This window comes from Polypterus senegalus, chromosome 1, assembly GCF_016835505.1.
Source record: "Polypterus senegalus isolate Bchr_013 chromosome 1, ASM1683550v1, whole genome shotgun sequence".
Classification (NCBI taxonomy): Eukaryota; Metazoa; Chordata; class Cladistia; order Polypteriformes; family Polypteridae; genus Polypterus; species Polypterus senegalus.
This window is the reverse complement of record NC_053154.1, coordinates 40,992,896-41,008,153: the sequence shown is the minus strand read 5'-3', so window position 1 is coordinate 41,008,153 and position 15,258 is coordinate 40,992,896. Positions and strand designations below refer to the sequence as shown.

Sequence of the window (15,258 nt, the reverse complement as noted above, 5' to 3'; positions counted from 1 at the left end):
GCAAGGCAGGAACAAATCCCCAGGCAGGGCACCAGCGCACACACACACACACACCAAGCTGACACTAGGGACAATTTTGGATCACAAATGCCCCTAACCTGCATGTCTTTGGAATGTGGGAGGAAACCCACACAGACATGGGAAGAACATGCAAACTCCACGCAGTAAGAACCCGGAAAAAATGCCTTTCTGACAAATATTTGCATGTGGTGGGTCTTGTTCAGTTTCACCCTGGCTTTTCTGTTAGTTACTTTGGAGACTCACAGTCAAAAGATCTGATCCTTAGTAGATATGATCCTCCTTTGCCAATATGTTTACTTTTTAATTTCTTTTGTGGCCGTATCTTGCGTCCACACATTTGTCTTTCTTACTATCAGCATGCACAGTTTGGCCACTTTACTATGCCCACCTGCTCTGCCAAAAATTCAATTGTAATATAGCATGATACATGTTCAAGAGGGTTAGTTGTTTTATCAGATGCTAAAATTGCCAGAATGTGTTATCCAAATCAGTGGTTCTCAACGTTTATTCCTAGGTGCCCCTGTGGCTGCAGCTTTTTGTTCCAACAGTTCCTCAAGCAGTCAGTCATTGTTATCTTGTTTGTTTTTTTTACCTCTGTGTTAAATTCGCAGAAATGGGTTTTTGGTTTTTTTTTTTTTTGTATTTAGAAAAGTGCAGTAGTATCAGATTTACACTTACATTTTTCATATTTCACCCACACATATTAGAAAAATGGCACCTCCAGGGGTCAAATACTTTGTTCAAGTTAGAGGTCACAGGAGAACAGCCAGACTTATACAAGCTAACAAAAGCTTTACAATGGTGGTGTACAGAACTGCATTACAGAATGCAAAACACATCAGCCCTTGAAGAATATGGGCTGCTGCAGCAAAAGACCATGCTGTGGTTCACTCCTGTCTCCTAAGAGCTGAAACATGAGGCTACAGTGGACATATGAGAACCAACTGCACAATCAAAGACAGAAAAAAATGTTGACAGGTGTGACATATCAATTTTTACTTCAACTTGCAAGCAGCAGGGTCATAACTTGGGGTAAACCACACAAAACTATGAACCCATTCTACTTTGTTTTAGTAACACATGAGGACAATGGTAGTGTATTAGCACAGAGAATGTTTTCTTAACACAAATTAGGCCTTAATGAGCACCATAGCATTACCTTGGCATCATTGCTGACCAAGCGGACCCTTTATGGTGACGGCCCACCATTTTTCAAGCGAGATAAAATGAAGGGGACATCATCTCAAGATGGTTTCACAGCTATGACAGTGATTTCAGTGTACTGCAATGACCTGCTCAGTCCCTAGATCTCAATTCAATGGGCAGTCTTTGAAATGAGAGAATAGGAGGCTCACAGTATGTACTGTGACGATCACTTAAAAATCTGAAAGAATTATGGTGCAGAGTAAACATGTAACAAAAAGACTGTGGGAAATGTTTCCAAGACCTTTTGAATCCATCCATGCCGTAGAAGACTTTAGGTTAGCCAGTTGTAGATGGGTAGACATTATAAATTGACCAATTACTGTATAAATATATAAATTACACTATCATTTTCAGCTCACTTTTGCACTTGGGCTCCACCAACTTTGATTCCATGTAGTCTTTCATGTTCTCCCAATTTCATGCTTACATTCTTTCTCATTTTGAGGACAAACAATCAGGTTGACTGGTCAACCCCTACCAGTGTATATTTGGTGGTAGCTGTTGATGCCCCAAGATAAATGACCATACTAACCAATTGATTTTGATGTTTGGCACACAAGCATATATATCGACCTACTGTACATTTAACCAAGCCTGCATGTTAAGGAAACTTTTTTGTAAAATTGTGACAAGGGCCGTGGCATAGCGCGTTTTAAATAATCACATCCTAGTGCAGGTGTGCACAGGCATACTTCACTTCAGGTTTGATTGGGGCATTTGGCTAATCATGTACACGCATACAAATGCCCAGGTGGATGAGTCAGATGCCACAATCACACCTTGAAATAGGCAGAGTACCACAGCTGCACCGACTCAGCCAGTATAAGATAAGCCACATGGCTGGGGGGCTGGCTAGGTGTGTGTGTGTGTGGTTGTTTGTTGAGGCAAAAATCATACAGAAAGAAATAATCAATGACTGACTGACTGACTGAGATCCCACAATCATGAGAAGCTAGTGTTTCAGGAGAGTGGAGACAGGCAGCCATGTAAAACCTTGTGGAGGAGCATATGGCCAGCACTCAAAGGGGCTAAAGAGGGTCACTCCGGCCGAGCATCTTCAGGTAGCTGGAGTGACTCGTCGTTCTAGTGGGCTCCCAGTAAGGCCAAGGTATGCCAACGGGAGTTGGGAGGGCCAAGGCCCGGGATGGCGCCTAACTGGGAGCTTCAGACGGCAGCAGGAGCAGAAACCCAGTTGAAAGGTTGGCTGGGCTTATCAGTAGGAGTCTCCTCTGGCTGCAGAATCCCATCAGGGGTTAGCAGAGGTGACAACAGGTTTAAGAAGGATGTACCAGTGCTTGTGTGTATTTACAGCAAATATGTCTCCTGCTGGGACTTTTAACCTTCACTGGACACTTTGATGTTATGGATTACTCATTTATTTAATGGATGGAACATTGCACGGTTTCCATTTTGGACTGATTTTAATAAAAGTACCGACCACTTTTGCACAAAGGTTCATTTGCTAAATTGTGTATCCTTATTTGTCTGGTTCATCTTGGTACATCACTATTGACAATTACAGGTTGAAGAGGCTCCCAGAAGCAACAAGGGAACATGGAGCTGACCCAGACCCTCACAAAAGGACAAACAAAATATACATGAGAACAGACAACAGAAGATCCAGAATCAACCCAACAAACCTGAAAATGTCTGACAGTAGTGGCAACCAATGAACCCTGCTAGACTGTTAAAATTAATTAACTCTGAATTACAGTCAAGTCTGTACAATGTAAGTGGTATATAGAGCCAGGCTAAGAAGAAAGCCAATGTACAGAAATGCCTCGTCACAAGCCAAGACTGCCAGATTCTTTAGCTGAATGCAAGAAATGATAGCTGATTCAAATGAACTGTGTTCAAGGCTTACCTTTGACATCTAATGGAGGACAAAACAAGATAGTGTGGGAGCATCACATAGCGTAATTCCCTACCAGCTGCATATAGGATAATGTACATTTCACATTGGTCAACATTTCAGCAATTGACATAATTTAAGCATATGTAGATTTCACTCCAGGAACTGATATCCTCTCTAAAGTTTTCAGAGATCTTGAACAATGCTATGTGGTGACCAATAGGGAGAATAATTAACATTAAGCTAAATACAGTTGGCATAATTATAAGTCCAAGACTCTTGGTCTTGGCTTTACTCGGCAAGTAGTGGCCCGGGTAAACTGGCTGTTAAAGCATATCATCTCTTATGATCTCCATTTACACTTTTGAGGTTTGTTATCCACTGTGTAAGGGTAAGGGGACACAATATAACTTGGGAGCTTTTGCAACTGTATTAAACTTGCTAAAGCATTCAGTAGGATATGGCAAAGAAGTAATTAGCGATATACGTTGTTTTCCCTGTTAGGCATCTCTCCTAAGTAATGGCACTGGATTAGATTGCAAGGTTAGCCAACTCTGCTGCACCAAGTCATACAGCAGATGTTATTGCTCTGTGCCTGTTCTGTATGAATGTAAATAAAGCTACAAAAGCAAATGTATAAAAATCTGTATTAAATTATATCATTTATACAGAGGATTTATTTTAAAATGGCTCATGGTACAGAAAAAGGACACACCTGTATTATTATTTAGCGCAACAGCCTTTAAAACCATATTTCCAAAATCAAAATACAATTCCTGAAATGATTTTATTTTTATAAACATAGTTGTAATTGAGTAGAAACAAAACAGTGCAAATTTATTGCATTTTATAGAAACAATGAATACACCAAGTCATACACAAACAAATAAAACTCAGTATCAAAATTTTATTTGCTACATGGCTACAAAATGTCTAATTTATGGGATATTTTTGTTATATTGTAAATATTTTATCTCCAATTAATATGAATTGTGAATTTCAGAACCTAAATCTGAAATGTTTAAATCTTTGTATATTATACTTTTAGAAAGAACTTGCTTGAATGGTCGCATCAGCTGGATAAAAAAAACATGATGTTTGACCTGCACATGTGCGGTTTCTGTCAGCACAGAATATTTCCAGCATCGCATTTGAATTGCATGGTTATCATTATCAAATCACCACTGTTAAACTGGTAAGCACAGAGCACTATTGCAGCAATAAGTAGAATTATTTCTACTAATAATCTGAAAATAATTCAAAACTCGACACCAAATGTAATTGTTAGTTGGTCACCTTGCACTTCATATAAATTTAACTATCCAACTGCTAGTCATGACTTTACACAACACTGCTTGGAAGACAGCAATTTGATATAAAAACTACAAAGGAGTTTTTCTAATGGCAGGAGGGAAGCAAGACTTCAACATGTTGAAGTGGGAAGAAAGGTATAAAAAAATGTCACATACAAAAGAAAATCATACCAAGATACGGAGGTTCATAATCAAAATTTACAAAGAATAAAGTTTTTTGTCTTAAAGTGCCAAAGCCAATCCTATTTACACTTTTTTACAGTTCATATAAAAAAGCCCTTTGTCTAAAATGTGGTATAATTAATGAAATATGGATAGTGAAAATTACTTGATTACAAATAGAATATAATTTGAATATCAATATATATAGCTACATACATTTTTAATAAATGAAGGGATCCTCGTAATTTGTTTCATTTCTACCAGTCCTACAACACATGAGGGGTTACTTAAGGAGGAACTAAACAATTTTGCTTAATGACAGAAATAAAATACCAACCATTCTTTGTATTATTGTCCAGCTTCATCCCTTTCTTAGCATGAATATGCTGTCCATATTTTTTATATATACAGTTTGTGTGTGTGTATATATATATATATATATATATATATATATATATATATATATATATATATATATAATCTCACCAGGAAGAATATTAAAGGTCCAGAGAAATACCTTCACTGGAAGATTGGAGGGTTGTACAGTTGGCCTACACCAATGCATTCCAAAATGTAGATAATCAATGAATACCTAGGACCACAGAAAAAGAGGACTCCATTATGACATCTACCATTGTGTCCTTTTTTGACTTCATTTATGGTAACCAGAATGACATCTACCATTGTCTTCTTGCTTGTTATGTTAAGCTACACATGAAATGGTGTTGAGATTTATTTGCCAGGCTATCACAGTTTAATTTGCAGCAAAGAATCACAGTTCTGCTTTGCAGCAGATGACAATCAGTACCCTTTATCTAGAAAACATTCTTATGCGATAAACAACCTACGATAACCAGCTACTTCTGATACTTGTTAGCAGCAGGTAGACTGTATCAAAATATAGTAAGATTGTATGATTTTGTGTGATGGGCATTTATGACCCAATTCCACATTAGGACAAACTTAATCACATAACTGCACAGTCATCACTGTTCCCTGTAGAACATTATGCATTTACAGTGAACTGTACTTATAATAATGGTGTAGGGATAGATTTGGAAGGTCGATTTACATTCTAATATAATTCAACTTTTAAATATTTGAAGGATGATAATTACTTTTTAAAAATAAATTTTTCTTGCTTAACTCACTTGCTAATTTTTGATAAATGAAAATTTCTATTTACCATTCATGCATCAGTCCACTATAATTATTCAACTGTACAATTGTTCATTTCTCGTCTTTATATTCTACAGTATGTCTCAAACGAACAACTGACTTTTGGGCTAAATGGTCTGTTCTCATCACAACTTTTTCCTTTCCAGCTTGACAGGGTATATAAAAAGTAATTATCAATCAACAAATAAACAAGCTATAGCATACTATTTTCCCCCATTTTAATCAGCCCAGTGTACTTCACTGTAAAACTGGTAATGCTAAAATGCACTAGCACTGCTCATTCCTCAATCAATCTAAAGCAGCGCTTCACAGCTGTAAAATACTGAAAACATGCCTGGACTCCTAAAATGGATCATTGTTGAATGAATGAATTTTTGTACAAGTCACGAGAAACCAGGTTTTGTAAATTGTCTGTGAAATAGCCTAACTACTGATATCTAAAGCAGACAAACAAGCAATAGGCTTCCAGTATTCAGATTAAATGACATATTTTGCTTAATAAATAATAAATCTCTTCACTGCATTCAAAGCAATACTGCAAACTACACAAGACTGTAAATAAATTATTGAACAGTAGGTATAACATACATTAGTACAGAAATTAGAACAAAAGGCAGCTTCAACTTGTATAAAAACAGAGAATTGCTTTGGTGTCAGCTACAGCTTTTTCAGTTTATTTTTTTTTTTATAAAAAATACAAGTAAAATATTGTGCACTATCAGTATATCAACAAACAATTAGCCAAAATCATTTTGAACACTGAATAGAGATTAAAGGAAGTGCCACTTTTTTTAGAGTAGAAAAATATTTAAAAGTTAAAATATAAAACACCTTGAGCTAATCCTATATGCAAGTTGACAAAACAGATAAAATGCTTGTAAAATTCATTTCAGTAAGCAGTGTGGTATAGCTGCTCCACAGATCATTGAGGTTCACAAAGTCCATTTTGAGAGCTGCACTGTTTCTCCCATTCGTAAAAGAAATTGCTTATTCTGGATGCAGTAGGCATTGTTAATTTTAACCACCACTACCACCCCAAACCTCATTTATATAAAGTCAAAGGGTAACATGACAAATTTACAGTTATTAATTGGAGCCTGGAGTAGACTTGATTTAAATGTAGGCATGCATTATAGCAATAATGTACAGCAGTGTGCCAGTATGGTAAATCAGATTCTTAAAATTATTTTTTGGAAGATTTGGGTGTCTTGAAAATGTTAACAAATGAGTCTTAATCACCATCATAAGAAATTATTATTTTCTAAAAGCAGATAGTTTTCAATGATGAAACACAACTACTCTGAAAAAAATGTATCTACTTTAATTACCGCACTATTTTGTTTGCAGTATTAAATTTCTACTATAATTAAACTGGGAAATCTTTAAACCTAACATCACATAAGGAAGGGGCCATGAAAATGTGTAACAGAGGATGAAGTTAGAGTGGTGGAGTTGGAGCAGGAGGCAAAAAGCAGCATCAAGTTTTTAACACAAACGATTCATCATTATAGGTGTCAGAAAATGGAAAAGCTCTAGGACAGATAGGTCATAGATAAGATCACCTATTACAAGCAGAAAATCCATTTCATTAAGCACAGATTTAAGAATGAGTTCTTAAAACAGTCTGAAGTATGTGGTCTTAATATAGATCAGTTATGCCGAACAAAATTTCAAAAGATTACATTTATCATTCCTAGAAATGTGTTATGAAATGTTATTGTTCTTTGTTAAGAACAATACTTTTAGTAATCTTACTAAATCACTGAGTACTACTGTAAAACTATTGACAGAGGACAACTCTCTCCTTAATTGAACAAAACTGTGAATTAATGAATGCTCCCAGCAAGCAATTTAAGGTGACCTATAAGTGATTTAGTAAAACCATTCTCCAGAAGTACAACAGCATAAATTTTACTTTCAAGGTTCCAATTATAATGGAAAAAATGTATATAATTTTCAACTATCAAGAACATGGATCGTGTATTACTAAAAATCAAAAAGGCATAATACACTAAACAGCTCTGTGACTAACTCGGCTCTAGGAATAAAAAAATAAATAAAAATTAATTTTGCTTTCTGTAAATTGTTAACAGGGATCTGTACATCCTTGTATCCTGAGGGGGACTCCAAAACGTGGGTATCAGTAAACCTGAGGTCTGTGCTCTTAAAACCATGAATGGGCATTGTGTTTCTGGTTGTTTTTGATTTTACTCAGAGCCAACAATATCAAGTTTACATTTTTCAATTTTTTTTAAATATGTTGCAATAAACCGAAAGAACTTGAAATGTTTAGTTAGCGAAAGGTGTAATGTTTTAATTTGCGAAGCAGAACTAGAACTACATAAAATGTTTAAAAAAATAAAACACACCCAGGATTTGCTGAAAAACTGGGCAAAGTGGGTTAATCAATCTGAGCAATACCAACCCCTTTATATTATTACAAAATTCAAATATATTACAAATAAAATGTAGGTAAACCAATATTCATTCCAAACCAGCATGTATTTTAATATCTATTTCAACCTGAGGAAAGATTATAATGAATATTGGCGTACACTTTCTCTATTTTCTATTTTTTTGCCTAGAATTAAATATACAAGAAATAAAAGAGAGCATATCGAAAACTAGTAATTTTGAACCAACTGTGAAGAGCACACACTCCCTTCATTCTACTTTGAAAACATACGTCTACTGCATTAGAAAACGTTTGGTGAAGTACAGGGATCATCTGTGTGAATAAGACAAACTTTCTAGAATTGTATTTTGTTTTCTGTAGAGCCTGGCACATTAGCTTTAGAAGGTATGCTGATCAGAATTACTTTTCCACATTTGAGTGTGTATGAGGATCATACAACTTATACAATCCCACTCTAAATAAGCACTGCTGCCCTCAATACGTATTTTTTTCTGTTAAAAATTGTGGTGGCAAGTTGACAACAATATCCAAGACATTTCTATATACACTATGTATAAAATGGAAAAGTTTGTACATTAAGAGATACAATGCAGGTTTCTGTCCATTTCAAGACAGACAGCTGGTTGTTATTCTCTACAATCTCAACAATGTGCCATTCTTACTAAGCAAACAAGCTCAATTTTAAGAGTGATTGCACCTACATCTGCTAGCATATTCCAGACTGAAATTACCCCCTCTGAAGATCAAGGTAGCAGCTGTAAGTCAGATTACTGCAATGTAACACTGACATCAACCTTAAATGACTTTAAGATTAGACATGTAACTGAGAAAACATGCAAATGTTCACCTTATTTTGTAAGCCACTACCACCTAGTCTGCTCCAGATCATTTCTGACCCTGTCTTGTTGGACAGCTGTCACTTTAAGTACTACGTTTACACTATACCTACAGCATTTAACAAATAAACTGAGGAAAGTTTTAACCCTGCAAACATTACTTTAAATTCAAAATGAAAACAGACAAAAAAATAAATAAAAACCCTCCCTCAAAAACCTTCAGTTTTAGATTCTTTGCCCACTTTGCTTTTCTTCCCATTTATTACTACGTACATTACCTTCTGTATTAAATTATCTATTAATAGATTTAATAAAAAACAAATGAAACATTTTTTTCTTTAAAAAGGAGGCAAACCTAATATATATCCAAGGAAAAAATAAAATTAGTCTACCCTTTGTTTTCGTTAATCTTTGTAGACTAGATTATTCAAAACCGCGTTTGTGGCAAATAATACAAATATACACAGGAAAGCTGTCCCATTTTCATTTGATCAACTTGTAAAAATCACATCTTGATTTCTGTAGATTCCAGTCCTGCATGGTTTCACTCATCTCCATCGCTAATATCAACCTCCACCTCAGCCATTCCCTGTTGTTGGCAAAGAAACCAGTCCCGTACCTGTTGGTAGGTCATGTGAGATTTCTTGCAAAGTTGGTCCAAATCCTTTTCTTGAAGATACCCAGTTGTTCTCAAATACTTCTCTAAGGGACGAATATCAGTCCCTGAATTGGCATTTAAAAGCCCACCATAATCATCATCATCGTCGTCATCAACAACAACTTTGCCCCTGCCAGATCCTGAGCTGTTATCTCTGCGTCGTGAACGTGCTAGATATGGTGAATGTTGGTTCTGTTGTTGCTTTATCTCCGTTGCAATGTCAGTTCCAACTCCTGATCCCCTCACCCAACGTAGTTGGCCATTCTTTACTGCATAGCGTGTATCGCCAAACCACTGGATTACATCGGGCCTTGGCAGACCTGTCTGCTGTACCAACCGAGTATAGTCTGCACTCTTTGGCCATTGGCATTGCAAGAAAAATGACTTGAGAATATTAAGTTGTTCCTTAGTCTTCCTGGGACGGCCACTGGGGGTAAGAACAGATTGATTCCCTTGGGTACCAGGAAGTTCGTGCGAGTTTTTAGATAAAGCAAGCGGAGGTGTGGAGGAGTTCTTTTTACCTTTTCTCAATGTGGATGTAGTATGATGTGGCTTGTCATATTCTGCCTCCCCTTTAGAATTGATAAAAAGCATTGGTTCCGTTTCATCTGATTGAAGCTCTAAATCCTCTTCCTTATGTAACATCTTTTCTTCATTTCCCTCTTCATCTTCATCATCTAAAAGCACAACATCACTGTTCTCAATGCTTTCTTCATGGACCTCCGAGAATTCTGAAGGCCCTTCACTGCTGTTTAGTGAAGTTGCTGTGTAACCACTTGCTTCCAGACTGCGGCTTAAAAAGGATTCAAAGAACGAACTGTTCGTGCCACTGCTGCTGCCTGCACCACTTGATCCTCCTCCTGTATTACCACCACCAAATAGTCTACCAGAGTTTCTCATTTGGTACCGACTGTCACTAAACCATTTACGAATATCATTGCGTGACAATCCAGTCTGTTGTTGAAGACGACGCAGCTCTGCTTCATTAGGAAAGTGTTGTCTGCTAAAACTAGCGCGGAGAGTGGCCAGTTGAGCTTTGGACTTTTTGTAACGGCCTGGAGTCAGGTTAAATACGCCAGAATTACTGCTGCTGCAAGGCATATCGACCATTATATCCTCTGCATCTGCTTCAAATTGACCCTCCATTCTTTTTCTTCCCTGATTCCTTGGCCTCTTAATTGGGACTTCTGCAAATTCCTCAGGATCACTTTCAGATTTTATGTAACTCATCTTATTCAAAGCGGATTCCTCTGGGGTAGTTCCAGTGCCATTTAGCTCTTCTTGCTGTTCTGCAGAGTCCATTTTCTGGCGGAGTTTAAGACGTGTTTCCTCAATCTCCTCTGAGGACCAACTGATTCCATATTTTATGCGCTGCACCATAAACCAGACTTTAACTTTGTCAAGTGGTAGTTTGGCTCTCAAACACAAGAGTGAAATTTCTGAAGCTGATGGATAAGGGAACTTGTTAAAGGCTTCCTTAAGATACTCATTGCTGTCTAACTCACTGGTTTGGTCTGACTGAGTCCATACTAGTTTCAGCCCTTCTGAAACCAAGGGGAGACAGACCACAGAATTATGGTTGGTACTGAAGTTTGCCCCAGATTTGGAAGTGCCTTCTTTTTGTGAATCTGCCTTGGGGGAAATCTGACTTTGAAACATTTCCCTGTTGCATGAACTACTGCTCAATTCTTTTACAGATTTCTCAGGTCCAGCCTTAACATGCTGCATACCTGGCTCACCATTCTGAACATGCTCTTCACTGACAAACCGTTTACCGTCCAACTCCAAATCGCTATCTGTTCTCTTGACATTATCTACTAGATGAGCACTGTGTTGATGGTCACTGAAGCACTTAAAATCCTTTGTTTCATAGTCACATAAATGACAGTTGTAGTCAGTTTGCCTGTCAGAGTCTTCCACAACCTCAACATCTGAATTACTTTCACACAAGGAATTAGTATCATTGAGGTTAACTTTTCCATCAGGAATCTGTTTAGCTGGACTAACTTCAGCCATAAAGTAGGGCTCTGCTTGCTGAGAAAGGACAGGTTCACCCTTAGCCGTCATACTCTACTTCCTTCAAGTAGTTCTTGCCTCTCGCTCACATCCACTGACTTGTAGTCAAATTATCTTTTTGGGTTTATCTCCACGATGATTTCAACTGATAATAAACCAGACATCCAGTCTTTCAGCAGCAAAGTCGCTGCAAATTGTGATTTCAAAATGGTTTTTCTGTTGTGAGAAAAAAAAAAAAACATTAAATATTTGCAGATACAGTAAGATGTAAAAATATTACTACAGGAACTTAACTGGCACAGCACAATAGCATGATATTGTTACTAGTAATTTTCACATATAAGAAAAGCATACAAGAAAATTTATACAACAGACCATTTAGCCCATCAAGTCTAGACAATTTATATTCAATGAACATATACAAAATACTGAGAAGTAATAGATAAGTGCAGATGCGCAGAGAACGTTATTTGGCTGAAGAAATATTTTACAGTTCAGTTAAAATTTACTCTTACTAGGTTAACGTAGTACTCCACCAATGTTCTTAAAAAAAGTGACAGATCTTGGCTGATATACTATGGCATGCTTCACTTTTGTTGCAGTTACTGTATGTTTCACTTTTGCTACAGTTTATTTAAAAAAAAAAAAAAAAAGAGGCAAAGCTGTACAAATGGTTCACTAAAGTAACTTTTTCCCCACAGCGACCACGAACTAGGCTAAGGTCTATATACCATAGCCATGATCGTTTTAAACTATATTGTGATAGATATTTTTGGCCATACTGCCCAATCCCTGCCCAAACCACCTTAGTTTGTTCTTCCTCAATAGAACACCTGTCTCCAATACACCAGAGATTTCTATTAACTCCGCACTTATCTCCCCTCACTCTGTGATGATCTACAAATCCATCTCATCACACTAATTTCTGTTCTTTCCGATTTTGCTCCACATTTCGTCTTAACCACCCACAACTTACTGTCATAAATTAAATTGCTCCTCATGTAGCTGTCATAAATTTCACCCTTTAATGCCAGAGAAGCTCAATCATTAGCCAGAATAGGAAACAGCTTCTGGAATTTCTTCTATGCATCTCTCACCCACTATCTGCACATATATATTGTCACGTAAGCATTAGAACTTCTCAACTTTCTTTAATGCTAGAATCCCTGAAGCCTATGAAAAAAGTTGTAATGCCGGGCCACCTTAAATTCCTTCGCACCTCTTCAAAGGTGTCTTTGTTTGTTCTAGTGTGAATTCTACACACGCCATTATGCATGAGGCCCCTGGACTCGAACCTACAATCTGTTCGTTATAACACAGCAGTTCTTACCACTACACCATCCAAGCAGACAAAGCAACTTTCAGTCAATTGACATTTGCACTTGAGTTTTTTAACTCATTGACAGCAACATGTAAATTAAATTTTTTCCCCTTTGGTTGTATTCTTCAATAAAAGCGCACATGTTTATTCGATATTTGGACTGAAGTCTTCACACATTATAGACTTCATGTCATTATTACTGTAACATGGAAAAAGTTTCTATTTTAGTCATGTGTTCAACATTTCTTGCCTTGCATTTCCTGTCATCAAACATTTACCCAGATCATTGTAGAAAAGGAAAACACTTGAAATGTATGTATTCCAAATAATGTTATATTATTTACTCTATACAACTCAAGGCACCTCACTCTCTGATAAACAGACTTCAGCTAGGAGAACTTCAGCTGTGTCTGTGGGGGATGAGATGATAGGCTGCTAGCTGCTTGTGTTGATTGACATATCTGCAAAACAAAGACACTGATGAAGAGATGCAAAGGAATTTAATGTGGCCCAGCATTACAACTTTTTTCAAAGGTTTCAGGTATTCTAGTGTTAAGAAAACTTCACTGCTTACATCTAAATTTACACTTACATTGGCATTCTGCATTTCTCTCAAACACCAACCAAGTAAGCACTTGTCACCTGCAGACTACCCTTCACACTACTAGATGTTTTATACACCTACTTCTGACAACTCGCACATTGAATTGACTTTCTAGCATCATCTCTACTGCCCACTTCACATGGCCATAGCACTAACCTCTTCCATGCTGCCTGTCCTTTTGCCTCCAACAGCTCCTTGTTCATTCTTGCATTTACCTTAAGAACATTTTATTCCCAACTAGCTTTTCATTTCAGTATCTTCCCCTTTAGTTCCATTTTCAATATTAGATTAGCAGCATACAGGTGCACCTATCACCATCATTCACACACATCTCTGGTCTTTACCTCAACCACCATCATAAAAAACAAACAACTCTGAACAGATGTCTAGTGTAGCCACACCTTCACCTCAAAAATTTCAGTATTCACATCTGCCAGTCTGAGCACTGTATGTGCTTCCTCACACATTGACTTTACTACAGACAATAACCCTTCTTCCACAACTACCTTTCTTAAAACTTGCTGCACTCTCTCTCATGGTCATCTGTCAAACACCTCCTCCAAATATGCAAATACAGTACAATCTAAAATCTCTCCCTTTGCCTGATGCTTTCCCTTCATGCACCAGACAGATCACTTTCATTACCTACTCCAAAAGCGTGATCACTCAATAGGAGTCACACCACAGTGGGTCTTCCTTTTGCTTATATACTGCAATAAGCACACTTCTTTCCAGTTTTTAAGAACCCTTCATTATCACATTCATTGTACTTATTCAGCAACATCTTCACATATAGTGCCCTTCATAATGATTGAGACAAGACACATTTTTCTTTAATTTACCCATGAGCTCTACTGTTTAAAATAAAAACAATTCAGAAATGATTAAAGTGCACATTGCTGAATTTATTTGCATATATTTCGGTCTCACAATGTAGAAATTACAACACTTTGTACATAGTCACTCCCCCATTTCAAGTACAAATTACATGCAAGGGACATGCAAGAAAGTGCTAAATAAAACTGCTTTAAAATACATACCATTTTGTTGCATGTAGAAAAAGTGTTGTAATTTCTACATGGTGTGATGGAGGTGTTTGCAAATACGCTTTATTTGAAGTCTGCAATGTACATTTTACTCAGATCAAAATTTTAATTTTAATCTGTGAAGCAGAGGGATAAATCAATGAAAAATGTATCTTTGTCCCAAAAATTATTGAGGGCACTGTACTTCTTTCACATTTCCATTATCCCGTTATTAGTAACCACAATGTTCCCTTCAGAATTCTTCAGTCAAAATCATACCTAGTACATTTGGTGTCTCAAATGACTCCCTCAACATTCTGAAAGTTTCAAGCCACTGGTTTTCATCAATACCCTCCACACCTTGCTCCTAATTAGTCTTGTCTCCACTTTCAGGACTATACATCTTAATGAACAGATATAGCAGTTAGAATTGCACTCAAAGTAATAGCTATAAAGTTTCTCTTTTGATTTCTCCACCTTGCCATCATCGGACAGTCTAAAATAAAAGCAATGTTGCTTATCACACTGTTGTTGGCACTCACGTGAGTATATCAGGCTGTGTCTATCTAATTCACTGATTTTTAAATCATGCTGTTCATGCAGTCTGCATCAGGTCAACATAGGTAAACACTCCTATTCCAAAAAACAA

At 36.9% G+C, this 15,258-nt stretch overlaps 1 protein-coding gene across 2 annotated transcripts in view; it reads right to left on the bottom strand.

The window, feature by feature from the left end:
* Positions 1-3,709: 3,709 nt before the first annotated feature.
* Positions 3,710-15,258, bottom strand: part of LOC120525449 (homeobox and leucine zipper protein Homez-like) — a 47,120-nt gene continuing 35,571 nt past the window's right edge. For both annotated transcript variants that reach the window (XM_039747757.1, XM_039747766.1), the window contains one exon: positions 3,710-11,875. In XM_039747757.1, the coding sequence (XP_039603691.1) occupies positions 9,530-11,710 (2,181 nt within the window). In that variant the 5' untranslated portion in view covers positions 11,711-11,875 and the 3' untranslated portion in view covers positions 3,710-9,529. The remainder of the gene's footprint in view (positions 11,876-15,258) is intronic.